Here is a 26426-nt window from a genome sequence, read left to right on the forward strand (position 1 = left end):
TTTGAACTACCAGATGCCCATGAGTAAAACTCCTAAATTCTTCACAATTTAGACTGATTAGTGAGTCCTGCAGGAAACTCGGGCCTGCCCCTCGGGAGGAGTAGCTGATCAAGTTGGGGTGGTGGTGGGGGGGGGGAATAACAGGATAACTATGCCTGTGATTTGTACCAGGGAGAGCAAAGAGTGATGCCAATTCTTATAAGACTGCAGCATGGGGGCGTCTGTGTGTCTGGCATGAGACCAGAGTTGCTTTACTCGCAAGGATCAGACAGACACTAAGCCCATGTTGACAGCAAGGTGCACATCACGTGATTAGGCCCTAGGGCAGAGCACGGCTTTTAGAAATGGAAACAATCATTTTACAGGAACCCAAGGTGAAGAGATTGTCACCCACATGTGAAGAAATTGGAGTCAGAAGACGTGGCCAATGAATGGGGGTCTATATTTAACCAGTAGCATGTATATGGCGGCAGCCAGTGAGGGTGGGGATGAGCACTGCATATTATTGTTTACATCACAGATAATGATTTTCACAGTTATTATGTGCCGTTTGCTTTGAAGAAGAGATCTCTGCGGCATTGGACTTATACCACCATGTCGCCATTTCCTTCTTGTATACAAATAAAGCTGTTCTTCTCACAAAAGGATACACCTAGCCTTTTTCCTTATAGGGTTATTTCTGGGTCTGGGTGTGGGCACCCTACATTGCCAATACAGATGAAAATTGTACATACATACCAAGTTTAATGAATACACTATGTAACGAAACTTCATTGTTCCCGTATAAAACCCATTAATGTAAAATCTGCAAGCATCGATAGGATATTCAATAAGGTATTTATAACACACCTATACAAAAGTGTTTCAAGGCGCAATGAGGCAAGAGGGGGAACAGAGGGAAGACAGATACAACAATCTTACTATGCCCGGTGACATTGAGCTTGTCCAAGTGCAGATGAGGGGGAAAGGTGTGGGGGCGGGTGAGGTGAAGGGGCAGTGCAGTGTATAGGATAAACAGTAAAAAATAAAGAATCAAAAGTGCGACCAGCTGCTGACAAGTACATGAGGAAGTGTAGACCTCAAGTTTCAAGCGCTGGTAAGGGGCTGTAGGGATACAGAACAGTACCCGAATGCAAGGGTTGCCACGGGGCAGTGCCGGTGTGCAACTGGTGGGGAGGGGACCTGGGACACAGATTAGAGGGTAGCCAGGTAACCAGTTCATTTTCAGTCAGGAGATCAGCAGGGGAGAGGAGGAAAGAAAGCAAAGAGGAAGGTCTTGAGGTGCTACCGGAACCTGAGATGGTTCTCAAGTTTCAGAAAGGTAGGCAGGCTGTTCCAGAAGAAAACCCCAGCAGAAGAAAGATCTACCAAAAACTCGTTGCTTTGAGAAGTGACTGACCATGAGGCTGTTGGAGGCGGATGATTAAAGAGCTCAAGAAGGAAGATATTCAGGCCACAGAAGGCATTGTGGGCAATGCAGAGGGTTTTGAAGTTCATCCTTGCCGCCACTGGGAGCAAGTGCATAGATTTCAGCCCTGAGAGATACGATCCCTGGGCTTGAGGCCAAGGACAAGCTTTGCAGTCCTGTTTTGGACCACTTGCAGAGGGCGGAAAGTAGAGGCAGATTTAGAAAGAGGCAGTTTCAGTAGTCTAGCCTAGAGAGAACCAGAGCTCTGGAGACAGTGAGCATCTGGGGGAAGGAGAGGAAAGGAAGAATACCTCGGAGGAGATGCAGCTGGTAGTGTGACTTAGAGATGGAGATGTGAGGAGGGAATGAGAGTGTGGAGTCGAAGATAACCCCAAGGTTTTTTGCCTCACAGGTGGGAGCAGGAAGAGGACCAAGAGAGGCTGTCCAGAGAGTGACAGGAAAGGGGGGGGAAGCAGGTGTGCTGATGAAAAGAATCTCAGTCTTACTGGCATTAAGGCAGAGATCATTGGCGGCACACCACTCCTGGGTGGCAGACAGATGAGAGAAGAAGAGGTAGTGGAAGGGAGCCTAAAAATGAGTTGCGTCATCCGCATAGCACTGGAAGTTGGGGCAGAGAGCGGCAATGTGGTGGACAAGAAGTCCAAGGTATTGGTTGAACAGCCCAGGAGGGAGGTTAGACCTCTGGGGAACACCACAGGTGGAGATAGAGGAGAGGAAGGACCCAAGTTGGACCTGGGAAGGTCAATCAAAGAGGAAAGACGTCAGCCAAGGAAGGGCCTGATTGGTGATACCCAGGTATCACGGAGACGGTTGAGCAGGATGGAATGGTGCACAGTGTCAAAGGAAGATGAGGACACAGGGGGTGTTGGAATCAGGGTTTGAGAGCAGGTCTTCACGAATGTTTAGGAGAGCAGTTTGTGCTTCTGGCAGCTCTGAAGCCAGACTGATGGTCATGGAGACAACCAACAGATTCAGTGTGAAGATTAAACTGTGAGATGGACAGCTTTTCCGGGAGTTTTCCCAGGAAAGGAGTGATGGAGATAGGGAGACAGTTAGCCGGGCAGGAAGAGTCGGCAGAGGATTTCTTCAGAAGAGGGTGCACAAGGGAGTGCTTCGTGGGAGGGCTGGAGGCAAAGTGGCAAAGGAGTGGTTGCAGAAGTCAGCCAGAGCAGGAGCCAGGGTGTCAATGTGGTCCTTGATAGTTTGAAGAACAGGGGTGAGCCTGTTTTGACGAACATTCACAGATCGGACTTGCCTAGAGACCTTGTCTGGGGAGAACAGGGGAAAGGCAGAGAAGGAGGGAGGAGAGGGTGTCAAAGAAGGGCCAGAGGAAGAGCAGCGAGTGGAGGGAGCAGTGGGAGAGGAAGAAAGAGGGAGAACAGGATGTCCTGAGTTTTGGAGATGAAATGAGAAGCCAGGACCGTGCAGAGGGCCTGGGAGGGGACAGGAGCGGTAGAGACTGCAGCAGGATTGGCCAGCTGCTTGCAGATTTCAAAGAGTTTGGATGAGTTGTTAGATGCTGCAGATATGCGGGCTTGGATGTGGGCTCTCTTCTTGGTGCGGACAGAGCCAGTATTGCCTTTGGAGCAGGCGGCAGGCCAGTTTGTCAAAGGGTGTAAAGGAAGTACGCCATTTCCCCTCAGCCAGCCTGCACTTGCGTTTAAGGGTGACAAGGTCGGAGTCGTACCAAGAGTTGCACTTGGCTTTGGGCTTCAAGCAGATCCTCATGACAGGGACAAGAAGATGGAGAGTATCAGAAATAGGATAGTTGAGCAGGGAAAGGGCTGTGTCAGGGTGTGAGTCAGCTGGGGGAACTTGGGGGAAGGGAGGTCAGAAAGTGGCAGCTAAAGCCTCAACTGACGCACGCTTCATGGGTCGGATAACCAAGAAGGTGGGTGGCAGTGCTGGAGTTGGCTTGGCCTGGGGGTAGGGAGGGTGAACTGGGAGGAAAGGAGAAAGTGAGGAGAGAGAGGAGTGGTGAGAGGGATCGAAAGGGGAAGGTTTGAAGAGATTAGAACATCCAGAGTGTGCCCTGCAGAGTGGGCCGGGCCAACGGGAGACTAGAGACCGAGAGAGTGTCGCAGAGGTCGCAAAGAGTCCAGAGAAAGGACAAAAAGCATCCAGGTGGATGTTAAATACTCCAAGGAGGAGGAGTTGAGTGGTCAAGACCAGGAGTGAAGAGGAGAGGTCCGCCCACTCAGAGGAAGGCGATCTGACCAGGTGGCCGATCGATAGTAGCCACAGTAAGGGAATGGCCAGGGGGGAGAGAGCCTGCAGACGAGGCATTCGAAAGAGGAGTAGGCCTGCATAGCAATGACCGAGGCAGGAAATCACTCAGGAAGACCAGGGCTAGTCTCCCCCTCCCCCCCCCCGGGGAACGATTGGACCTGGGCACGGAGAGGATCTTGTAGCCATCAGGGAGGAGTGTATCAAACCTTGTGACAGAGCTGCCTGTGAACCAGGTCTCGGTGAAAGCGAGACCATAGAGGTCAAGTTCCTCCAGGAGGCAGCAGATGTCAGAGGAGTGTTTAACAGATGAGTGAGAGTTAAGAGTGGCAACATGGAGAAGGTTGCCGTCCTTGAAAGACTTCCGGGGAGGGGCACAAATCAGAGGTACGCCCTGCGGAGGTGTAGATGAAACCCGAGGGGGGCAGAAGAGGAAGGAGGAGAGAGCAAGGTAGCCATGGAGGAGACAACAGGCATTAACTTAGTTACCAACAGTGCAGGGAGTAGGTAGGTTCAAATTAGTAAAAATTGCGCCATATTAAACAGTGAAGCGATTAGGTGGTGGGTGAACCCTACGCCGGAGGGAACAAACATGTCACTTATCACAAGGAGTTCACTAGTACCAATAAACGCGGCCACGGGTAGTGTAGCTCAGTGCCAACGTGCTTGTCTTGAAAGCAAGACGCAGAGAAACACTGGTTTGAATCCCAGGTACGCGCTTAGAAACCTCTTGGGTATTGCGCGCGTTATAAATAACCAATTATAATATAATTGGTAAACCTATTCAAAGGCATGGTAAAAACAGAGGCAAAAAAGTTTAGAGGAGGACAAGGAAACCATTTAACAAAATGGTAAATGTCAGGAAACAAGAAATGAGAAGGGAGATTAGAAACATAAGTCATAACTGTTGCACCGAATGAAAATAAATAAATACATACATTTTAAAAAACAAACAAAATTTGCATTTTGAAGCCAATGCAAAAAACTGGTTAATGAATTATTAAGTCCAAGAATACATTTAAGGGAATCAGGACTTTAGCACAAATATTAAGTAAAGATGCCAGAAGTATCTGGTAGAAATTAAATAAGAAGGAACAGATACAGTGCAAAGCTCAGTCTTCTGTCTCAAAGTGACTGGGTCACACATTTCTTGAGGTGCTTTGACATCAGTGTGGCCAATTCAGAACAAAAGATTGTATGACCAGGCTGAACAGTGGACATTTCAGTTCGATAAGAAGTTACCAAAATGATTATTGCAAAATCAAGAGCCCTCGCTCGTGTGGTCCCGACGGTATATCAATTTGCATATTTAAAAACAACATTGATAAATGGGGCGATTGTGTTCAATTGGTTTTTACAGATAGTTATAAGTGGGTCTAATCCCGTCACATAGAAGGAAGCAATCGCTGTCCCTATATACAAGAGCATGGGGGTGTGTGGGATATATTGACCCCACTCAACAGCAGTTCCCCACATCACCGGGCTGCGCTGGCTCCTGTGAGCGCCATGGTTCAAAACTGCGTTTTGCAACAACAACAAAAAATGACTGCACCGTCCTGCCATGCACACATCGGACAGGATGGAACAAAATAGGGCACTTTGAAGGAGATTGCCAGTGTGTTCCGGCATCAATAAAAAGGAAGAAAATGGAAAAAGCAGCGTTGCTTTGCTGCAAAAGCCAAAATCTTGATTGAAAAGAAACCCTTTTTCACCTTTAAAAAAAAAATGCTGCTGTGATGCCAATTCCCTCTGCTCCTTAAAGCCACAGTGATTAATAAGCTCTACCAAGCACTGTGTGTTTGACTGCGACTCAGCAAAACCAGGCATGGTTCTGAATTGACAAGCCTTGACAAACCAACCATAAAAATAAAACAGGAACTTTACTTTGACTTACACAGGAAACGTTAATTTCTTTACAAACGTATCCAAAACTCAGCTGTTCAGAGAGAGACTAACTAGCTGCGCCATGCCTGTTTCATTGTACCCGCGTTTCAGACCAACTTCACCATTTCAAAAGAATAACTATAGCTGTACGGCAGTGTGTGAATCTGCTGGAGATGAAAAGTTGAATGTAAGAAGGAAGGCCAGCTGCACCACGTGTTTAAAAAATAAATAAAAAAATAAAAAAATAATGGGCCTTGGCAAATTCTAGAGCGATAAATGCCCGTGTGTTGAACAGTACACTGGTGAATGAAAGCCTGCCAGTCTCTAGCAATCAGAAGGGGTTTGTTGCTGGTGAGACTATATAACATGGGTTAGTTTATGCAACAGGCTTGCTTTAATTCTGGATCGAAGATCAGAAATTAAAGGTTTAAAACTATGGTGGCTGGAGTTGCAAGTTGAAACAGGTTTTCTGCCATGAGGGGTGGCACCAAAAGGAGGGCTCTCTCTCAGCAGACAACCCCCTTATAATTACAAGGTTGAACAGATTTTCATCTCTGCTGAAACCCTGACAATGAAGCTCCCAGGGAAGGATGTCTAAAGTGTGAAGGGGCATTATAACTTCAATCAAGGGAGAAACCCCCACCATGTTCTGAAGGAAGAAAAGAAAAATGACTGAGGAACAAAGGGGATTGCCATTTGTTCCCAAAAACGAATAAACTTTAAAGACTTCTATCTCTGCAGCAAGACTTTTACATTTTTTAAAGTGATTTTGTTGTGCTTTCTTTTAAGACATGGTAGAACTCACAGACCCCTTGGGGACAGAAAGGGCGAAGTATTGATAAATCAATGTTGCTAACATAACATTTTGTACATACATCCCTTGGGATAATTCACATCTGTGTATAAAGTTATGGAATTTTAGGCCGAATCTTTCATGCTCAAAATCACCAAAATGTATCAGAAGGGTGAAACAAGGTCCCACAGACGGGAGAATTAAGACTGATATGTGCTGCACATAATATGTAACCTGTGTATATAATTTGCTAAGAGATTGCAATTGTATAAATGTATGGTTTTAGGAAATCGGATGTTAAGTAAATTGTGGGAGTTTTTGGACATTGTAAAATTCACCTCATAAATCTGACATCATTCCCTTGGAAAGCCAACCAGTTGAGAGCAAGGCGGAAACTAGCACCCCTGTCCAATCCAATTAAGTTAGAGGCGTGCTTAGTTAACCCTGCCCAGCCTATACTTTGATGATGTCACTAGGCACTATAAATAAGGATCCCTGACAAGACTCACACACTTCCCGATTTCCTGCACTGCGTTCCTGTCCCGGTCATCTTCCAGGTCCAGACTCCAACTACAAGGCCAAGCATTGATGATCCTACTCCAGGGCCCACTGCAAAACCCTAGCAGTGCTGCTCCCATTCCCAGCAAGGCCTCAAATCTAAAAAAAAATAAAAATAAAAAAATAAATAAATAAAAAACAGACCAAATCTCCCATTAACAAGGGGAAAGCCTTTGGCATTCTGATCCAGCATGGGTTGCTGCCACTAATTGCATGCTGCTGCCATCCTGCTACCCTGATGGCCTGTAGTATCCAGTGACCAGAACTGCCCGCCCAGTCCTTGCCAGCCGGGGACCAGAACCGCACAGCTGTTCACCAGATGCCCGGCCGTGTAGTGACCAGACCCAGTTGACTGTCCAAATAGCCCAAAACTAAAAAGTGGATTGTGAGCATTTCATCGTCCCATAGAAATTCATAGTATCCCTTGTCTTGCATGGTCCTCATCCCACTCGGTTTGATAAAGCGCAACCAAAACCCTCAGGTAGCTGGGCACGAACATTTCAAGTATGCTTAAAGCTTAGTTACAAGGTAGGTGAGTACATACATACATACATACATACATACATACAGCAGTAAACAAGCACATGGTTTGCAGTAATGACAGTGGTCACATACGGACATTCTTGAAGAAATACATTTCCGAGGTACAGTAAAACAGTTGACTGGGCAGTAAAATGCTCAGTTGGAGGTAAAGAAGTTGACAGGATTAGACATTGGATTGTATCCAGGTGAAGACTTTGTGTCTAAATCTGGAGTAGGGCTGGTCTGTTCTGAGATTTAAAGGGTGTCAGTTCCAGGATTGAGCGGCTATGACCGGGAAACTAGAACCGCCGGCTGTAGACAGTTTAAATCTAGGAACCTCTAAGGTGTAGGAGGATCTCGTGGGTCGGTTAGTTCTTATTTATTCTCTGTCAGGTAGGGAGACGCTATGTTATTAATGCATTTGGACGTGAGAGAAAGGAGTGCGACTCGGTCCTTAATCTTAAGCCAATGGACATTTCTTCTAGCTGCCGAGATGTTTTCTCTGTTTGGAATAATTAGAGCTGCTCCAAGGGCATGGTTTTGGAGTCTTTGCATTTTGTCCATGATGTATTTGTTAGATCCTGCGTATAGTGCATTACAGTACTCCAGTCTAGTTAAAATAAGTGCTTTAGCTAAGGTGATACGACTGGTTTCAGAGAGAAAAGGTCTGCAAGCTCGGATCAGTTTGCAGGTATATGCTGTGGATGATGCTAGTGAGTTGAATTGCTTCTTGAGGGAGAATGCAGAGTCAAGATAGAAACCAAGGGTTTTAAATGCAGGCATCACATTGATGATACTATTGTCAATGTTGAATGATGTCTAGCTGGGCTTTAGTTTTCTGATGGCTGTCTCTGTACCTAGGATCAGGAGTTCCGTTTTGTCATCGTTCAGGCATAGGCCATGGGATGCCATCCATGCCTGAATGAGGAGGTATATCTTGTTTACGAAGGCCGAGTCCTCCAGGAAGTTGCCCGAAAGGATTTGGGTGTCATCTGCGTAGTTGGTGTAGGTGACACCCAATCTGTCCAACTTGTCAAACAAGAGCTTAGTAAAGATGTTGTACATAGTGGGAGATGCACATGATGCCTGGGGTAAGCCACAGGAGACTTGTAAGGGGTCAGCAACTGATGAGGGGAGAAGACTCATTGTACGGTTAGCTAGGAAGGACTGAACCCAGGTTATGACATCACTTGAGAAATGGGCAGCCGACCTGAGGTGGTTACATAAAACTGCGTGATCCACCAGGTCAAAGGCTGCCGATAGGTCAAGGAGGAGTAGCATGGCTGGTTTCCCATTGTCCTTCAACTCATCAATTTGGGTCTTGAGGTTAATCAGGGCCGTTTCAGTGCCATGGAGGGGGCGTAAACCAGACTGACATGATCCTAATAGGTAGTTAGTCTCTAGGTAGTCCTGCATTTGTAGGTAAACTACTCTGTCGATTGAGTATGAAAGGGACAGTGGTGATGGGTCTGTAATTAGTTGGGATAGAGGGGTCTAGCGTTTGGTTTTTTAGTAGTGGGAGCACCAAAGATGGTTTGAGGTTATTAGGCACTAAGTTAGTCTTAAAAGAGGCATTAATAAGCTTTGAAATGAATGGAGCTAGGAGACAACTGCCCAGCCCAAATCATCAAGGATGCAGCCAGAGGGTTTAAGCAAAAGAATAATTTTTTCTGTTTCTGCGATAGAGATTTTCTTGAAGTTGAATGGTAAGGTAGTGCTAGCCTCTGTGATTGAAGGTGGTTGCTGCTGAGGAGAAGGCTCCCCAGGTAAGAGCAGTGAAGCTTTCTTTGTGGCCATTTTAATTTGGAGGGAGGTAATTTTCTTCGAAAGAGCATTTTGCATGTCGGTACACCAGGGTTTGTCCTTCGGTGTCTTGTCAACCTGTGGTATAGGTGATTCCATTTCATTCCGAAATTCCGATTTTGCCTTGGATATTCTGTCATTGAACATATTCTTTTTTTGGGTTAATTATTTCCTTCTTGTATAGTTTGGAGAGGTTGATTTGCTTAGCTTTATTCTCCCCCGTGGGCTAGTGTCGCCAGATAGATTGGAACTTCCTTTTTTTGAGTCTTCAACTCTTTCAGTTGGGGGGTGAACCAAGTGTTAAGGTGTGATTTCTGTCTGCCTTTGCAGAGTTTGACAGGTGCAATAGTGTCAAGCGCCCTGGTCATGGTGCTGTTAAAGGCCTCCACTAGTAGGGTGGGGTCAGTGTTGTCAGCTAAATTGTTGAGAGCGGGAAGATGTTTTTCTGCAGTAATATTCTTTTTGCTTCTAGTTGGGAGTGGCGGTGCCATAACTATCGTTTTAGGGCAGAGGAGGTCAAGGGAGGCAGTGACAGCGATTAGATAGTGGTCAGTCCAGGATTGCGGTGTGATGTTAGTAATAGTATTGCAATTCAGGTCGGCGACCCAGTCTAGGGTTCTTCCTTTGATATGGGTAGGGGAGGTGACTTTGTACCAGTCCCTAGTCCTTCAGAAGTGTACCCGCCGATTGGGCATATTTGTCATCATGGTCATTAAAGCCGATGTTGAAGTCTCTCAGCAGTAAAATTTGGGCATGGTCTTTGGTATTGTTAACTAGGAGACAGGTTAGATCATCCTCAAATGTTCTTAGTGGTCCGGGCGGTCTATAGATCACATGGATTGTAAGAGTGCGGTTATTGGAGAGTTGAAGTTTGGCTGTGAGCATCTCACAGGATTGGTACGATTGGGTCGCAACGAGTCTGATGGGTAGGTTAGTTTTGTAGATTAAGGCTAGACCACCACCTCTGGCATCTGGTCGTTTGGCTGTGAGCATCTCACAGGATTGGTACGATTGGGTCGCAACGAGTCTGATAGGTAGGTTAGTTTTGTAGATTAAGGCTAGACCACCACCTCTGGCATCTGGTCTATCAGATTTAAGTATCTGGTAGTCATCCGGTATGGCTATCATAAGGGCGGGGCCTGTGGCCTCGTGGAGCCAAGTTTCAGTTATGGCCAGCAGGTCTAGGTTCTCGTTAGTTACGGTGTCAAGGATGTCAGCGGTGTGCGCCACCATAGATCTAGAGTTAATAAGCGACCCCGATAGGGTTAGGGTGCTTGTAGGTTTGGTAATAGGTGAGTGTTTAGCTGAGGGGCGGTTACCACTTTGGGATTTTTTTTGTCGTTATGGTGTGAGGTGCAGGGGTCGGAGTGTAAGACTTGTGATACTGTGTGCGTTTATTAGATAAGTCTGTTTTGTGTAGCAATGCTTAAGGTGCCTCTGCTGGTATAATTAGTTTTAGGTTCCTAGAGGCGGGGCAGTCTTGATTTCAGTCTCATATTTCTGTCCTTAGGTGGGCATGAGGCCAGGGTGGCAGTTGCCATAGTGGCGAGGAGGCCTAGTAGAAGTTGGATTGTCAAGAGTCTTGAAGAGTTTGCTCATGATGCCGAGCTAGATCCAGAAAGGTTACAGGTTGTCGCAAGCACAATGCAAGGCGACCAAAAAGGGTCTCAGGTAGGTGACAAGTGGCAGGGGATCAGTGTGTCACAGGTGAGTAGCAAACAGTGGCAGGCGACCAAAAGGGTCTCAGGTAAGTAGCAACTGGCGGGGGACCAGAGTGTCACAGGTGAGTAGTCAACAACAATAGCAGGCAACAAAAGGGTCTCGGATACATAACAAAATACAATGGCTGGCAGCCAAAAAGGCCTCAGAAAGCAGGCTGCAAAAGTGTCTCAGGAAGGTAACAAGGTACAGAGGCATGTGACCAAGGTCTCAGATAGGTAGAGTACAGTTGCAATAGTATAATGTTTCATACAGTGGCTTAAGCCTCAATGTAAGGGTAAGTATCAGTTGCATGCATAATCAAGGCTTAGTTGAAACTGGCTAGACAGTAGACTTAGTAGCTACAGAGTTAACGGGGGGAGGTGGGAGGTGAGGGGTGGGGAGCTGGGGGAGGTGAACCGGCAACAGCCGATGTACATATAGTGGCCTAAGAAACGCGGGATGCGGTACTAATAGGAGGGTGAGGGCACAGTTGTCGTATTCGAAGGCGGCGCCTATACATGCCATAATAGTAACAGTAGAGGGGGTAGTAAGTCTGAGTGTCCTTGGGAGGGGTGGACATGGGGCGTGAGAGGGATCTGAACAATAAACTGTTGCGTAATAGGTGGACGGTGCGCTGACTGCTCAAGAGTGTGTACTTACGAAGGAGTCCAAGTCCTGCCACAAGGATAAGGTGCAGGAGAGTGGGCAGCAGTGAGTCCAGGTGACAGCAGACATACCGCCACGGACAGACAGACCCTTATTCCACGGCCCTTGGTACGGCCGGCTACCGCCTACCGGTGGCAACAGTGGGCAGATGTCAGCTGGAGGTGCTGAGAGCCTATCAGAGGCTACGGTGGGATTCCGGGACTGCCTCCAGGAAGTCAGAAAATGAAGCAAAATGAAGCGTCGCCATTACGCACGTTGGGGATAATGGAGGATTAATGAAGCCATGCAGTGAAAATACTTTGTCTGAGGGCACTGCTCCTTGTATTGCATCTTGCTGCACTGCGGCGCAGATGGGTGGAATTAAGAGGCATTTAAAATAAATTTGGGCAGATTACACTGCACACGTGAATGTCTCTCTGTTAAGAGAAGGCTCCTGCCCACTCTCTCGGCTGGCCGGCTGCTGGATCTAAGTCATCCTATCCTCATTCTGATAACTTGTCCAACTGTCAGAATTCTCTGTGCATTTTGTCATTAATCTCCAAGCATCAGATCTACTTTTCTTTTCATTTCTGTCTTACATAGATCATATGCCATTAGCGATATTTTGATTAAATAAAGTAATTTCCCTTAAAGAAAAGGGGTGCACTGCGTGAAGGGTTACACGTGCAGCGTAACCTTGAGAATTCACAGTGGCGTTCCTCTTTTCTTAGTCCTTAAATCTAGTTTAAAGTAAAACTGTTCTTTTCAAAAACTGATTTCCTTTCAAATTTCACCCATCATTTTACTTAAAGTGTGCGACCTTCTATATTGCATAAATCCTTCAATTTACCAGCTAGAGCCTTACTTTCAATTCCATTTTGTACCCGTGATATATATATATATATCTATCCCCAAACATAGAAACCGCACTCCATTTATTAAAAACAGTTTGGGTAATTTTATGCAGGAATTGCAAAAGTGTAAATATTAAACGTGTTATTTGACTACAATCTGTTTTAAACTTTCCACTCATTTCTGAACTGTATGCTTTTGGTAATCCATTTTTTGTGATTTAGTACCTTTGTATTGTTGCTTTAGTAAGGAATCAAATTGCTTCAAGGTTTTCAACACACATTCATTGTTGATTTATCTATTTCTGAGTGTCATTTCACCATATTGCAAGGGGTTTAAAATCCGTTCTCTCTTCTTTGGGAACGGCTGGTCAGATTTAGATTCAGTTTTATTCCCGAGTACCTGCTGCTTCTTTGTATCCACTCAGAATTGATGATTGGTGGGTCGAGGGAACATTGCAGGGGGAAATTCTAACTTGTGTGCTATCCGTCATAAATCAAAAGTGCCTCTATTCTGCTGTGCTATGTATATGTTCCACTAAAAAGTCAAACCCTCTGCATTGCTCACATTCTCATTGTAACCAGCACCCCATATTAAAAAAAAGTGTGTGATTTCTTTTGAATTAAATAAATAAATATTGGATTTGACCAAACAGCCTGGTTCATGGTCCATTGTGACCCGGGGCATTTGAAAAGGGGGTTGCAATACGAGTGGTGTATCATCCCAAAATTGAATCCACATAAATAAGGAGAAAAGCACCTCAGTTAGGCGCTGCATACGAGGAAGAGACCAAGGTGTGCGTGTCGCCTGATTGAAACCCTTAACCGGTGCTACCCACTAGTGACCAACCCATTGCACTTGTTGATACATCCTCAAAGATAATGGGCAACTTGGTGTTAAAAGACCTGATTAACGGGGCAAACACCACACAAATTCGCCCCCTGCAGACAGGTGATAGGGGCAGTGCTGAGTGGGTTAACACTTGCTTCCTGCTTGCCTCAGGTTTGAAGGGCTACTGGGAGGATGTTAGATCTTGGAATCCTGGATCGCTCATCGTCATTTGATTCTTTGGATTGAGACTGAGGAAAACGTAGTAGTTGGGGGATTAATCTAGTCTTGCTGCACGTGCCACAGCTGTACTCGGATACGAAGTTAATGATAGAACACTGATGGTTATCTCAAAAGGTAGTGCCAAAGTAAACAGGTGAGTTTGTCAGGGCTATGTCATCGCCCCCACTCTATTCAATCTGTACGTCACTGACCTATGGGAGGACAGTCTTTGATGGGGCGGTTATCCACCTAGATCTTAACTGCATAGCTTATGTGGACGACCTCCTTTTATTAGACGTCACTCCTGCCGGTCTCGACTGTCCCTTGAGGGTATTGCCTCTTATTTAAATCGCAATAGCCTGGTGATTATCAAACCCTCTAAATCCCAGACTATGGCCTGAACTAAAAGGCAAAAACAAAACTATTTTAGGACAATTATCAGTCAGGGAATAAAAGAGGGAGTCCTTGTGTTACCTGGGATTCATCTTTTCAATGAAAAATGCCTTGGCATCACTGATAAAATCGATTAAATACAAGGTGTGCCTTTTCTTTACTTCCTTTGATTGAATTTGAAATCGAGGTAAGGTGTCAATGATGGTCTTATACATAACGGAGATAGTACTGGTCGGTGGGAGAGTGCATTTTTACATCGAAGCCTTGTATAGAGAGGTTAGGGGTTTACCCAAATCAATACCAATTAGTTCCATAAGGTTAGAGCGCAGGCTTTTATCGAGGTGGTCACAACCTATGAAAAAAATTCTGTACAGGAAGGTGATGAGCAGGGAATGCCCTGGTTTAGGTTGTATAATGGTTGAAACACTGAGAAAAGGCTGAGAAAAGAACTGGTATCCAGAAATTGCAAACGCTGTGAACGGTTTATGGAAACCACAAGGGTCGATAATGAGGATTTGTATTGGGTAGTGAAAAGAAAAAATTGCTAGGTGGGGTAAAAAAAATAAAAAAATAAAAAAATAAAAAAAATCAGAGTGAAGATTTACTAAGATTGAAATTGTACAGCAATAGATCTCTATGGAACATTACCAAACCACACACTAAACTATATGTAATGAAATGTCCTTTTCAGGACTACAGAACATTGTTCATGAAATTTTGCTTAAGCTGCTTGCCTACATTAGAGGTTATGGGTCCACGTTGGAATATTCCCTGCGAATTACAAACTTGCAGACTGCACTGTAGGCAGTCCAGAACCTCCATTCCATGTCATAATGAAATGTGAGGCAGTAAGTTCTGACAGAATGAAGCACCTATGTCCTTTTGTTAATTGCATTTCCAGAGTTACCACAACTGATACCTAGAATAGATTAATGAATGAGACACAGCCATCTAGTACTTGCTTTGGTGCCATTTTTAATGGTCATTTCTAATAAACTGAAATCAGTTGAAAGCGAAGGGGAGGCATTATTACACTATGCAAAAATATCCAGATGATGAAGCAGAACTATTTGTTATGTTCCTCGAAAGGTGCATCTCTGGATTTTATGGAATAGACTATCACTTAGTTTGATTATAGATTGTGTGGTTTTCTATGCATGGTTTTATGATGAAATCCTGTAAAATTTTCCTGTAATAAGTATGCATTTCTTGCTTATATTCATTCTTGTAATATTAATGCTATTAAATTGTTTGTGCAAGGTATAATTTGTACCATAAACACAATTAAAAAAAATACTAAGTGCTCCATATCACAATACTTAAAGTGTTAGTGCTGCTATGCAAGAGAAGGTGTAAATTACAAAACTATATAGACAACCACCACCAACAACAGCTCATGGGTTAGTAACAGTAATCACAAAACAATTGACATTGATTATACATAGCCCCTTATGGGGTTTTTGATTCCCTAAACAATCACTGGCATAGTAGGTCTACGTTGCTTCAACATATCTTTTTCATTCACCTTCCTCAGGACCCTTCAAAATTCTTATTGATATTAAACTTTATTTCCATGCACCAGTGGACTCTCCATCTGGGAGCAAACCACCTTCTTGATGACTCTCGTACCCTTTTTTTGTCAAAACACATAGGGAGCAATTGTTTTATATTTGTATTTTTTTGTATGGGTTGTAGGAGAAATATAATGTCAGCTCACCTCTACAAATTCCAGGCTGTAGCTAGCTTCATAGTCATAGGCCAGACACTTCTTTTCAATAACTTTCAAAATACCCCCACCTATTTAATACTAGGCATTGTTTAGTGGTTGCATGCAGAGCTGATTAAACACATGCTGTTAAATTGTGGCACAGAGGTATCGTAATGCATTTCATTGGGGACACCTTTGCATGTTCGGGCAGTGAATGTGCCTCAAACAGTGGTGCCGCAATGGCATTTTAGAACTCTCAAAATTGCCAGCCTGTAGAAAAGATAAACTGCTATTTAGAACTTGGTTTTCAGCTGGACGCACACTTATTGCTACCATAGCCACATATTTACGCATTTTGTATGCTGCAGCCTACCAGACATCTTTGCTGTGGGGCGCGTGTGTACTCTTTGCTCCCGACTCAAATGAATTATCACCCAGTTTTGCTGCCGGCTACATTTTCCAAGAGTTTTTACGTTTATTAAGCATTTCCTTCTGAGCATACACTCTACGCTGGTAAAAACTGGTGCATCTTAGCAGTAGAATAGATATATATATATGGATTCAACTGTGTACACCATTACCTTTGGCAGACAAACTAGCAAAAACGCATTTGTCTATTTCATGTAATTGCATAACGTGCAGTATAGCCGTGTCTAAATAACGTTTGACAAGTGCCTCAAACTCGGTCTCCCACAAAAGTACTTGTAGGCTTCTCGCGTGAAATAAATGTGAATCTGTGAAAACATGAAGAACCCGAGTTACAACCGGTCTCCACTACTTGCGCACATTTAAGATTACATGTACTCTGACTAAGGGTAGCCTTACCCAATAGAAAATCCTTAAATCTAGACTAAAGTTCCATGGAATTTTAAAACAATGTGATTTACCAAGTCTACTCGACACTAATCATTACAATACCCAAGGTATTTATATAGTAAATTAGGACTATGATTTGAAGAATTTATTTACATAAGTTTTTGATTACTTTCAGAACCCGTACAAAATGATACCCCTGATGAAGAGAATGGTTTCTTGAAACCCTTTGGGTCCAGTTTTTGTTTGATATTATACAAATTGTTTATTTCATTACTAAATTGGATGTCAAATATATTTTTACTTTTACATAACATGATCACTCACTAATCGTGAACTACGCATATATCTTCATTTAATTGCTGGTGCATCTTTAATATTGAATTGTTTGGCTTATTTAGGCCTCGGATAATAGTGCAGGGGACGGGAGCACCCATAGACTGGACATTTTTCTCTTGGATGCAGTGTTAGTGGACAGGTGCCTCGCCAGGAAGGTGGGAGATGCAGATATGCTTTCTGGCCACACACCCAGTTGAGGTCTATTAGGGCTGCAGGACCTTCAATGGAACTTCGTGTCTCAATCCATGTCAATTTCGAATCAGATGTAGCCCATAGAGCGAGTTCTCAATGATATTCCATAGCACATCTTCTCTGAACCCTGCTAAACCCCCCTGCCGTGCAGCTCACCATCGCCTTATACCCATCAATTTGACATTTCATGGAGTGTAATGAGTCCATTAGGATATTTTGATGTCTAGGCCAGTAGCTTGAAGTTTGAAATACTCTGTTGTACAGCTCTTCCTAAGCCAAAGAAATTGTCCATATGGCAAATAAGTTTTTGGTGATGGTGGTGAAAGCTAGTACAATACAGCAATGGGTTACAATCTGTAGGCTTATGGTATAAATCACATACAAGGCTGCCTCTTTCAGCTCTAATCTCTAGATCTAGAAAATTGACCATTGAACAAGAGTACTCATCGGTGAACTGTTTTTGTTCCTTGCACATATTCAACTGGCTACAGAAGTTTAAGCTTTCTGCATTGCCGACCCACATTGTTACAACGTTGTCTATACAACATCACCATTCTCCAAGTCTGTTCCTGAATGGGGTATTCTCAAAGAATTTATAGTTTCTCATATTTGGCCAAGTATAACGTACGTGGAGCTTGGGGCAAAGATAGCGCCCATGGCAGTGCCACCCACTTGACATTAAGGTGGGCAAGAGATTGGAGCTTAAGAACAATGAGCAATTGCAAAACCAGTAATGTGGTATATTGCATAAAATGCCCATGCAATTTATATGCGGGTTAGACGAGCAGAGAAGTCCGGATTAGAATAGGTGTGATGAATCAGTGATCCTTCCTCCCAGAATCCTGGTCTGGGACCACTCATGTGGCCAGGGAATGTCAGACGCTTCCTAATCCCAACCCTGGAGGCGGTGTACTGCAGGAGGATCATGTGGGGTTGGGGGTGAACAGACTGGGAAACCCTCTCTCCCCCCGCTTAATTTTGCCCATAATCCTACACTTCTGATGGCTGTTTGCCAAACAGAATTAACAAGAACTAATTTTGTTGTTGGGGACTACATGTCCCATAATCCCAAGAGTACTGGGATGAGGAAGAGGGCTGAAGAAGCATGCTGTGGCAGTAGGCAATTAAGCCCAACAGCCCACACCTGAAGGAACCTGGGAGGCATAAAGCCCCCCCCCCCCCAGGTGCAGGCAATGAGAGGGAACTGGAACTGTGGCTGAATTGAGCGCTGTAGTAGCAGAAGCAGGAGGGCGAAGACAGTCCTGGTAAATCAAGCAGCAGTGGGAAAACCTGAGGGGCGCCGGAACGTGGATGCAGATTTCACCCAATTGTTGTGAAAGGGTCCTGGTTTCCCAAACTCTACAGTGCAGAGGCTGAGCAGTGGAAGACTTGCAGGGCCGCCGTCTTTCCCCACGTGAGCCTTATTGCAATGATTGCTGTGTTGGAGGCCGAGGCAAGGAGCTGTGGGCGATTTGTAAGCGTCAGGAGCGAGAGAGGGGGGGCTCCAAAAGAGTGACTGGATCGAAGACACCTTTAGTGGGGAAGGGTGCTGTTTCCAGAGAAGCAGAAGGAGTGGTGTCCAAAGTCGTAGAAGTTGGGCAATCTGCAGAACAAGTATCCCAGAAGCCTGTGAGTTAAACCTGGCAGTCCGATTCATTACGCGAACATTGCTGACAACAGTATCCAGCCCCAATATTCACTCACGTATAAGTTAAAGCGAGTTGAAGTGTTTAAACAAAAAGGGATAATGGGAAAGTAGCAATCGCGTGTGAACGAGTTCACATTTCACTCACGTGAAGAGTCAATGTTACAAAGACCATTGTTAAACCCTTAAAGCTCAAGCATTATGAATAAGTGGTTGAATGTGTTCCATTTACACAGAATAACGTTGTGAAAGACAACGTTGAACCGTTAACCTTTGAAAACCTATGAAGTGGTAGCGTGCGACTAATTTCGAAATGAACACTGACCTCTAATCTTTTATTCACATGAACAATCACAACTCGTGTAAGAAGTGAAGTGGTTAAACAATACATCGCTGCATATGCGGCTGAGGAGCAAGCATTGCCCAAGCCAAGAGTATTTCCCCATTTGACACTAGTCTTTCTCAGAGCTAGAAGGCATTTGTACCCATACTGTCAGGCCAATAGAAATATAATCTTGCTGACATAAATGTACAAGCACTACCTGAAGCCAAGTGAGTGGCACTGAGGTGTTGGAGACATTGTTTGGCTAACAGTTAGCAGAGAAAGTAATGGCAAAGTCAGGAAGAGGAATTTACTGCTCATATAAATTGTTGAAGTTAAAACAACCTATATTGGCAAAGAGAGGTGGGTCATAAAGGCAAACTTTGTTACTGTGACAGACAAGAGGCAAAGAGGAAGAGTGCCTTGCCTATGTGAAGGTGTTGAAGTACTGTGAAGTGACTCTTTCTTGAATCTTAATACTATACTAACGTGTCAGACATCAGTGGTCATAGTGGAAGAGTTAGGCTGGGAACTAGGATACAGAGTCTGCAGAGCGCATAAGTTGGAGGGTGGTGGATTAATATGCAATACAAAATGGTTATCCTTTTTCCTTAATGCCTTTTCTCAGATATCAGCAGAGTTGAGCACTCAAAATGGTGGATTGGGCTTGAACCCAAGCCAAAATCATGGGATTCCCTCAGCAGTGATCCATTTTAGAATGCAAGGACAGAATGTCTTGTCAGTCCATTCTAAACTGCCTTTCATCATTTTTCCCTGTAAAGTTAGCCAGGTTTTAGTTCAGTTCCTCTTATGCCTTTTCTGAAAGTTCATAAGAAGCCCGAGGATGAAGCCTGAGGAAGAAGCCAGATTGAAGCGGTCTACTTTACACTGATGGGAGCGCAGCTTGTTGGCGAACTTGGAGCAACTTATTTTTGACTTTATCTGCTTGAATGGTGAAAGTAGTTTGGGAACATAGCATATGAGAATGTCTGCTTGGGAGTGAGCAAACGGCTGTTTCATTTTAAGTCTTCAGACTTTAGACCGTGGATGTTCTTAGTGTAATGCTGCGCAAGATGAAATCTGCACGATTCATGTTTTAAGCTTTATGTAAAGACCTTTTTTCACTCTGTTTTTTGCTTCATGCGGAAGGCAACCGCTACGCGACTCTTGCGTAACATTTCTTCTGTTTAAATAGCAGTGTTTTATTCCAATGAGTGAGGAGTTGTTATTACCACAGTCACTTTAAAAGCATTTGTACGTGACCGGAGTGCCGCAGTAGTTCACAGCAGTGATATGTGCACCTGCAAATAAATAAAATAACACGTTCACTTGAATGAGATTTGGTTTTGAGTGATATGAGGGAGTGACAAGAATCCCTCATTGATTTTGTTAGGTTCACAAAGACAGTTTGTTTTGTTACTCCGCATCGTGGAAAGAATTCATAAGACGCATTACATGGAGAGTGATCTTTCCCTGGTTTTTAATTTTCTCCTTGCAATTGGAAGTCCAAGGTATAGACCATGTGAGGCAGAGTTGTTTGTGGTCACTATGAGCATTATACTTTATTTCTTAACTATCACACTGTGTCTTAAGTGCAGTGTCACAATATATAAAGTCTATTATAGCTTCTTATATTCCCCTTTGCCATGTTGATTTTGCAGGAATATCACCAGGCAAGGTTCCATTTAACATTAGAGATCTTTCCTTCATGATATTAATCCATCTATTCTTTACAAGTTGTTCATTTCCGTTTTCATTTTTCAATAAATGCAGACTCAAATCACCCATAATAAGTGTATGAGTTATGTTTGCATCTAGATCAATGGCTTGTAAAGCAATATCAATTTGTTCAAATAACTCAATTGGAGATAAACTTGCACAACCCCAGTATATATTTAACAAGGCAATCACCATATGATGGTTGGTAATCTTAACCAGTTGTACATGGCTACTAGGGGAGAGCCAAGCTTCCATTTTGAAGCCTTTAGATATTTTTAACAGCAACTAACAAACCCGACATAGGTCTTCCACGAGTGGAGGTGACAGCTGGTATCAGGCTTATATCATAATCGTCCCAAATGGGGCTCACTGTCAACCAGGATTCCTAGATAACTACAATTTCCTAATGTTCCAATTCATTTGTTACTGGATTTATTAAATGCTGATGGCCTCTCAAATTCCATACCAGATGACACTTTTCACAGTCTTAGGATTGTTACGCATAATTCGCTCAATTATTTGGTAGATTTCTCACAAATCTATTTGTCTGACTGTTTCTTCTCATCCGATTTTCGCTCCCTTTGAAACAGATTTCCATTACCATCATGTTGGCGGTTACCTTGTATGTTCCGAGTGTCATGACGTAACATAAACCCAATTTCATTCAAGGACTTGGTTTCTTTTAATATTGCATCCATAACCATTCCGATCTTACGGTTATTCGAGCTGCCGTTAGATCATTGTCATCAAGAAACTCTGTCAATAACATTTGATGCAGTATGCCTCAAATTAGGAATTTCTTTAAAAATGATCAAAATGCTGGCTTTGTTTAGGTCTTATTGTGGAAATTGACTGCTCTTGCAGCATATTGACATTTGATAGGTATTACTGTGTTGTACTGAATTACTGAACCACATTGGTTGGTGATCTGGTCGGTTTTTCATTAGTCTTTCAATCTTGGCGACTATTTTTCCTGTTATTTTGTGGAATAGTCCATTTTCTGATCGGTTCAAAAGTCTTCAATGATGGAGTACAAGTATTTGAAAATTGTTGGTCACTGGCACAGTTTCCATTCATGGGTGATTGACCTCTTGTGGGGTGTGCTTTTTGTATTCATTCTTGATTTATCGTGGTGTATATTGTCATACATCTTCGTACTTCTTCCCGCAGTTGGTCACTATCTAACAGTGTTAAAGAATTTACTTTATCCATTGTACGACCAACACACTCCATCTTCAGTACAAGTCATCTTGGTTATTTCTTTCTCCTGTTGATCCTCCGTCCCCGTCATAGTGATGTTAGTCCCTTCATCAAATTGTTGCCTATCAGGATATATCCATGTGCACTGTGGTACAGGTTTAACAAGTTCCTTAGACTTCATTGCTGCTACATCTTGATTTATGTGGTTATAGGCTCTTTACTTTTTTTTCATCTCTTCACGCATTTCTTTAATAGTTGGTACTGCTTTGTGATCTTGTTCCACTATTATTTGATCACTTGTTTTGCTTATACTGCCGTTTCCTGCATGAGAAGTAACAGTTCCATTTGCTATTTAAGTGTTAGTTTTTTTCTACCAATTTTTGATTCAACTGAAAATAGCCTATTGATTTGCATATTTCTTCTCGTAGATCTTCCATTATTCCATTTGCTGTGATTAATTCTGGGTTTCCTTGATTTCTACAGGTTAAGGGTGCAGCATCATCCTTTTTATTGTCTACCAATACTTTGTCGTTATTTCCCTTTAGTATTGATTTCTCGTCCCCAGAATTTTTCTTCAGCAAAAAGACGGGAGCAAGCTTAATTACTGGTTTGCATGATTTAAAAAAAAAATATCGGGGCTACTTTTAGCTGTGTTTTTATCATGTCAGTTTGACTACCCATCGTGAGTTTTACAACTTCTTCATTCATTCATTGTACAATCATCAGGAATTTTTCCTGTGATGTTCCCCTCGCTACTTTTCTTTTTCGTCTTCTTTGCCAGTTTCTCAGCTTGTTTTCTTTAGTTTTTGAATAAATAGAGCAGTCTCTCCAAATTGGTTTTTCCTTTTCTTGGGTTCACAATTGAATTCACTCTGATCAGTTTCAATTTCCTTCCTTTTGCATGAACATTCTGGTGTTTGCTTTATTTCTTTTTTGATTTTTCTTTTTTTGTTTGACAATTGATGTTTACACTAATTTATATTTCTCAACATTGTTTAGTGGATCCTGATTCGGGCCTTTTTTAGCATCTAGTTTAAGTGCCTCTTCATTCTCCACTAGCTGAGCAAGGCAAATACATTTGTCCATCACCGATCCAGACAAGGAAGTATTTCCAATTGTTGATTATCTACCACCTTTTGTTCAGTCACAATTTTTCTTCATTTGTTCTGACCGCAAATAATTTTCAATTTCTCCTACTTTTATTAAGATTTGCCATGTTAATCTTGGCTTCTTCACCCCTTTGTATTGTAAATGTTTGCAATTGCATTTGTTGTTGCTGTTGAATTTCCAGTAGATTTGCTTTTGCTAGGTCATTTACAGCATTTTTCAAAGCGACTAGCATGTCGTCATTGATCTCTAAATCCTTAGTGATTTCAAGCAAATGCCCTGAATGTAGGCGAACTTCAGAACAAATTTCTTCATAAACCTTCACCAATGAACTAAGTACAACATTTAGGGCCATCATTGTTGATGAATTTGAACATTCATTTTGAACATTTTTATCCAATTTAATTTCTTCACGTCCATCCTCTTGTACCTTCCAACAATTTTTCCTGCATGTTCTTTTCCATTCCCTATTCATCTAACGGGCTTGATATTGCATTTAATTCAAATGATGACCCTATGTTTGGTGAGTTATCAGAATGTTCCAGCGCCCGATTCGGCAAACCTATTCTTGGGTCAACTCTGTTATAGTTTGTTAGTGTTAGGGAGACTTCTCTGTTAAGGCTAATTTCCCAAACCTAGTGAGTCCGCCAGCAGCTTTGCTGGATTCTTGGGGTTTATTTTCTTCTCCTGCTAAGAGTGAGACTCTTTTTCTCCCACTCTCAGACATGATTTGAGATATCCTTTGACTTTGTAATGTGTTTTATTGGCTATGGGGTCTTTTACTTCATAGGGTTTCATGTGGTTTTTGGCAAGTGTGTTACACAGCACCCTCAGTGCAGGAACACAGGGGCGTCATAGTGACCCCCAAACATAGACTCCATACCCTGGGACTGACCGTCTCCCAGGGCATGTACAGTCCCCATTGACTTTACTAGTCAAATTGGGAACAGAACCAGTACAAACCATCATATTGTGGAAGTACTGGTAGGGGTAATTAGATTGCCCCTGGGTCTGTTTTTCGAGGGGGCACTGTGCAGTCCCCCCTCATCGAGTTTCTGGCTGGTGGCAGTGGTTACCACGCGAAATATTCCACCAGAATATTTTCTATGGGATTTTCCCATTCATTTTAAAATGCACCACTTTTTGGTGCAATGTTAAAGATACCACCGGGTTATTTAATATTTATTCTCCGGTTGGGTCTTTTTTGCCTCGGCAACTCAAGTCGCACTCTTGTGTGATTGGCCCAGTGGTGAGCCGCTTAGCACGTTTGAGTGACAGCTAGGACTGATGAATGGGGGTTTTCTGCATAAAAGCAGGGCTTTGGGGACTGGAACTTCAGACGTCGCCACAGGACCTAAGAATCCAAGGAGGGAGAAGCTGAGCCGACCTGCAACGATGACACCACCAGTGGAGCCCTGCTGAACAGTCTCACGACTCCCCCCCCCCCCCCACCCGACGCCAGAGAAGTTCTTATTCCGAGGAGTCTTCTTCCTTTGACTGGTGGGGATAACCAGTTTGCCCGTCTTTTCGTCTTCCCGGATCATCTCGTGGCCGCCTTGCCTGTGCCAAGCACCCCGGCAACCGGGATACCACGATTTACCACTACCGCGAATAAAAGGGTAGTACCTTTTAACCAGAGAACTCCGCGACTGGTTTCTTCCCTGGCAGGGCAACGACCTTCATCTTTCCTCCATGTCGAGATCTTCTCTTCCTTTGGATGCCACCGCGACTTGCACCCGCTGCCAGGAACAACTGCACCCGCTGGAGGATCCTCTCCATTTTAAAAAGGTACTGTGTCCGCCTAGCCTCCCAACGGTCTGTACGGGGTGACTACTAAATCCTCGACTTACCACCTGGGCTGACCCTAGGCTGGCTAACTGAATTTTTCTGAGCTGAACCGATTCCTTTTTGAACTCTCTGCAAGACTTTTTCAAAGCCTCTTAAACTGTGTGATCTTGGGCACATTGGTGTTCTGTTCTCTCCAAGAGGGAGCCTGGCCTCTGAACTTTTGCTCACTAGTAGACTTTGACTTTCATGCCCTGCTGGGTGCTTCTAAAGTATTAGTGTTGTGTGCTTTTCTAATTTCTGCGTTTTCCCTCCCTTTTTTGATAAATTATTGGAGTGCCATCTTTAGTTAAGCGCTCACCTCTGTCTGAAAATAAGTGGTGTTAACGAAGACTCGTCTAATAAGGAATAAGGGATGTATATATATATTAGTGACTGTTTTGAACTTGCTTACAATAATAGTGCTGGAGTGTTTCTATAAGTGTGTCTTTAAATAAATCATTATATACTTTGATACCAAAGCTCTGGTCAGCATTTGCTTGTGCTACTGTATTTTGGTACCTATCTTGTATACTCTATATATTGTCTAACTCTTCTTGAGAGAAGTCTGGCTGCTCAGCCACAGCTACCAGGTAAATCTGGGTGGTACAGACTGCTACCAATTGGGTTTACTGCCAACACCTGTAGTCTTAATCTTCTTGCAGTGCTCCCTAAGCGAACTGCACAGGTTTATGCCTCACAGTCAGTTTTAGATATTTTACTTGATTCTATTATTCGTGTCTCTAACATTTTTCTGTTTGCTCTACATGAGTCTTGATTGCATGGAAAGTAGAGAATCATATTTTTTTATTGTTGTCGCTGTGAAGAGTAGAATCTTTATGTAAATGTACGCTGTGCTTTGGCGAGACATTTTTTGGGGTGGATGCTCCAATTTTAGTTTGAGGACGTGAGCAGATGAGGTAAACCAGAACCTGATGGTATCTATTCATCATTTGGGAGTATACTTTGTCCTCCGAAGAAGCTAGACTTTTTAAAAATCAAGCAGTGGTGATTTAAATATGGTTCTATTAATAGATGGTATATTGTGATCTCTAATTTGCCAGTATTTTCAGGTGCTCGGTTGTCAACTCTTACCATTGTGCTTCGTAAATTATATCTTTTTATTCTGTGGTTTCTATACTGAATTTGCTTCCTACTAATACGCGTTTTTAACTATAAATGTGTTCTCGCCTTGTTGATCGTCGTTGCTATTACAGCAGCATCCACAGAAGTTACGTATATTTATAGAATTATACGTAGCAGGTCAAAGGCTATGGGCCCGCAGTCTCTGCTTCAATTACTGATTCAACAGCCGCAGTTACGTATATTAATAAAGGTATACGTAGCAGGTCAAAGGCTATAAGCTCACAGTTCCTGCTTAGTTCAAGCAGATTCCGACATATTATAGTTGGTCTAAGTCTATTATGCCAATAGTTGTTCGTTCTGACGAGATCAACGTCACAGTTCCCGCTTTGTTCGAATGATTCTCAGCAGCAACGGCAATTACGTGTATTTGTAAAGTTATACAAAGCAGGTCAAAGGCTCTAAGCCCACAGTCATTCAAACAAATCCCGACTTTTATTGCACCGGGTCTGATACTCTGTGCTAATGGTCCCGCTCGTTTTGACGAAACCAACTTCACAATTCCCGCTTCATTCTGACAATTTTCATTAAGCGGGTCCAAGGTTTAGTGCCAGCAGA

The 26426-nt window shown here is 43.3% G+C and overlaps 1 protein-coding gene across 9 annotated transcripts in view; it reads right to left on the minus strand.

Moving 5' to 3' along the window:
* KLHL20 (kelch like family member 20) overlaps window positions 1–26426 on the minus strand; it is a 1054184-nt gene that overhangs the window by 935226 nt on the left and 92532 nt on the right. For 5 of the 9 annotated variants that reach the window (XM_069641180.1, XM_069641179.1, XM_069641177.1 and 2 more), the window contains one exon: window positions 6842–6989. The exons of the other annotated variants lie outside the window; for them this stretch is intronic. In XM_069641180.1, the coding sequence (XP_069497281.1) occupies window positions 6842–6918 (77 nt within the window). In that variant the 5' untranslated portion in view covers window positions 6919–6989. The remainder of the gene's footprint in view (window positions 1–6841; window positions 6990–26426) is intronic. 9 annotated transcript variants of the gene reach the window in all.

Source organism: Ambystoma mexicanum, chromosome 1q (genome assembly GCF_040938575.1).
Source record: "Ambystoma mexicanum isolate Mex_15411 chromosome 1q, UKY_AmexF1_1, whole genome shotgun sequence".
NCBI classification, from domain to species: Eukaryota; Metazoa; Chordata; class Amphibia; order Caudata; family Ambystomatidae; genus Ambystoma; species Ambystoma mexicanum.